This window comes from Bufo gargarizans, chromosome 1 (assembly GCF_014858855.1).
Source record: "Bufo gargarizans isolate SCDJY-AF-19 chromosome 1, ASM1485885v1, whole genome shotgun sequence".
NCBI lineage: Eukaryota > Metazoa > Chordata > Amphibia > Anura > Bufonidae > Bufo > Bufo gargarizans.
In genome coordinates this window covers 759,656,435-759,659,916 of record NC_058080.1, presented here as the reverse complement: position 1 = coordinate 759,659,916, position 3,482 = coordinate 759,656,435, and the positions used below count along the sequence as shown (strand labels likewise).

Below are 3,482 nucleotides of genomic sequence, written 5' to 3'. Positions count from 1 at the left end.
TCTTGTTAAACATAAGAGAATTCACACAGGAGAGAAGCCATATTCATGTTCAAAATGCTGGGAAGCGCTTTACAGAGACGTCAAATCTTCTTAGACATGAGAGAAGTCACATAGGAGAAAAAACTTATTCATGTTCAGAATGTGCAAAATACTTTATGGATAAACCAAGTCTTCTTATTCATGAGAAAAGTCATATAGGAGAGAAACCACATTCATCTACACAATATGGGAAAAGTTTTACACAAACATCAGACCTTGTTGCCCAAGAGAGAATTCACACAGTAGAGAAGCCATATTCATGTTCAGAATGTGATAAGTGTTTTACAGAGAAATCAAATCTTCTTAGACATAAAAAAAGTCACACGGGAGAAAAACCATATTCATGTTCAGAATGTGGGAAATGTTTTGCACAAAAATCAGATCTTGTTAAACATGAGAGAGTTCACACAGGTGAGAAGCCGTATTCATGTTCAGAATGTGGGAAGTGCTTTACAGAGAAATCAAATCTTGTTAAACACGAGAGAATTCACACAGGTGAGAAACCATATTCATGTTCAGAATGTGGGAGATGCTTTAAAGATAAAGCAAGTCTTGTTATTCATACGAGAAGTCACATAGGAGAAAAACCATATTCATTTTCAGAATGTGGGAACAAAAAATCACAAACATCAGACCTTGTTGTCCATGAGAGAATCCACATAGGAGAGAAGCCTTATTCGTGTTCAGAATGTGATAAGTGCTTTACAGGGAAATCAAATCTTCTTAGACATACGAGATGTCACACAGGAGAAAAAACATATTCATGTTCAGAGTGTGGGAAATGTTTTGCACAAAAGTCAGATCTTGTTAAACATAAGAGAATTCACACAGGAGAGAAGCCATATTCATGTTCAAAATGTGGGAAGCGCTTTACAGAGACGTCAAATCTTCTTAGACATGAGAGAAGTCACATAGGAGAAAAACCGTATTCGTGTTCAGAAAGTGGAAAATACTTTATGGATAAACCAAGTCTTCTTATTCATGAGAAAAGTCACACAGGAGAGAAACCACATTCATCTACACAATATGGGAAAAGTTTTACACAAACATCAGACCTTGTTGCCCAAGAGAGAATTCACACAGTAGAGAAGCCATATTCGTGTTCAGAATGTGATAAGTGTTTTACAGAGAAATCAAATCTTCTTAGACATAAAAAATGTCACACGGGAGAAAAACCATATTCATGTTCAATATGTGGGAAATGTTTTACGCAGAAATCACATCTTGTTAAACATGACAGAAGTCACACAGGGGAGAAGCCATATTCATGTTCAGAATGTGGGAAATGTTTTAATCAAAAATCAGATCTTGTTAAACATGAGAGAATTCACACAGGAGAGAAGCCGTATTCCTGTTCAGAATGTGGGAAGTGCTTTGCAGAGAAATCAAATCTTCATAGACATGAGAGAAATCACACAGGTGAGAAACCATATTCATGTTCAGAATGTGGGAAATGCTTTATAGATAAACCAAGTCTTGTTATTCATGAGAGAATTCACACAGGAGAGAAGCCATATTCATGTTCAGAATGTGGAAAGTGCTTTACAGAGAAATCAAATCTTCGTAGGCATGAGAGAAGTCACACAGGAAAAAAACCATATTCATGTTCAGAATGTGAAAAATCTTTTACACAGAAATCTAGTCTTGTTAGTCATGAGAGAATTCACACAATGGAAATGCCATACTCTTGTTCAGAATGTAGGAAGTGCTTTTCAAATAAATCTCATCTTGTTACACACAAGAAACATCACACAGCAGAGAAAACATACTCGTGTTCAGAATGTGGGAAATGTTTTAAACAAAAATCATATCTTATTACACATGAGCGAAATCATACAGCTGAGAGGCCATTTTCATGTTCAGAATGTGGCAAATGTTTTAAACAAAAATCAAATCTTGTTACACATGAGAGAATTCATACAGGAGAGAAACCCTATTCATGTTCAGAATGTGGGAAAAGTTTTACAGATAAGTCAAATCTGGTTAGACATGAGAGAAGTCACACATGAGAGAAGCTATTTTCGTGCTCAGAATGTGGGAAATGTTTTATATCTAAAGCAGAACTTAAGGAACATCAGACAAGTCACACAGGAGAGAAGCAGATTTGATGTCACTTCCGTATGCCTCAAAGCTACTTGAACAACATGTCCATTCGAAACTGTCCTCTCACCTTTCCTCCTGCCCCCACCACTCGACTTCCTGCTCCCACCACTCGACTGAGACTGCCGTTACCAAAGTCATTAATGACCTACTAACAGCCAAAACCAAAAAACATTACTCTGTACTCCTTCTCCATGACCTGTCCTCTGTCTTTGACGCTGTCGACCACGCCCTTCTGTTGAAACTCTCTCATCTCTTGGCATCACTGACCTGGCCCTCTCCTGGATCACATCATACCACACATACTGGACGTTTAGCGTCTCCCACTCTCACACCACCTCCTCGCCTCATTCCCGCTTTGTTGGTGTCCCGCATGGCTTTGTCCTAGGACCCCTGCTCTTCTCTATTTACGCTTTTGGCCTGGGACATCTCATAGAGTCCTATGGCTTTCAGTATCACTCTTATGCTGACGACACACAAATCTACCTCTCTGGTCCAGACATCACCACCTTATTATCCAGAATCCCATAATGTCTATCTTCTATATCATCCTTCTTCTACTCTCACTTCCTAAAACTTAACACGGATAAAACAGAATTCATTGGATTCTGCCCTCTCATTCCAACTGCACATCCAAGCCCTTTCCACCACCTGCTGCCTCCAACTAAAAAACATCTCCCGCATCCGCGCTTTCCTTAACTTTGAATCTGCAACAGGGGTGTGGAAATTTTTAAAAAAACTACTTGTCGAAGGACTAAAGCGGGGTCTCAATCTACTTGTCCCTCATGACAATCTACTTGTCCTGATACAAAAAGTAATTTTAAATCAAAACCATATTTAAGTGAATCCCTTTAATGTACATGCCATACTGGGGCAGTGAATCCCTTTAATGTACATGCCATACTGGGCCAGTGAATCCCTTTAATGTACATGCCATACTGGGCCAGTGAATCCCTTTAATGTACATGCCATACTAGGCCAGTGAATCCCTTTAATGTACATGCCATACTGGGGCAGTGAATCCCTTTAATGTACATGCCATACTGGGCCAGTGAATCCCTTTAATGTACATGCCATACTGGGCCAGTGAATCCCTTTAATGTACATGCCATACTGGGGCAGTGAATCCCTTTAATGTACATGCCAGTATGGGGAAGTCTCCCCCCCCCCCCCTATTCATGGAGGGTGAGTGGCTGGAAGTTGGAACCTGGCAGCACTCCTATTGACACTTCAATGCCAGGGAGAAGAAGCAGAGCGGCAGCCTGACAGCAGAGCATAGCTGACCCAGAGCAGTCACCACACACACTACCTGCTGGGCTATCTATCACGGCACAGGCTGCCAC

The 3,482-nt window shown here is 40.3% G+C and overlaps 1 protein-coding gene across 1 annotated transcript; it reads left to right on the top strand.

Moving 5' to 3' along the window:
* Window positions 1–463: 463 nt before the first annotated feature.
* LOC122938314 (gastrula zinc finger protein XlCGF17.1-like) lies at window positions 464–2,822 on the top strand. The gene has a single exon (XM_044293742.1). It carries the CDS (start codon window positions 996–998, stop codon window positions 2,046–2,048), a length of 1,053 nt encoding a protein of 350 aa, XP_044149677.1. The 5' UTR covers window positions 464–995; the 3' UTR covers window positions 2,049–2,822.
* The last annotated feature ends 660 nt before the right edge of the window (window positions 2,823–3,482 follow it).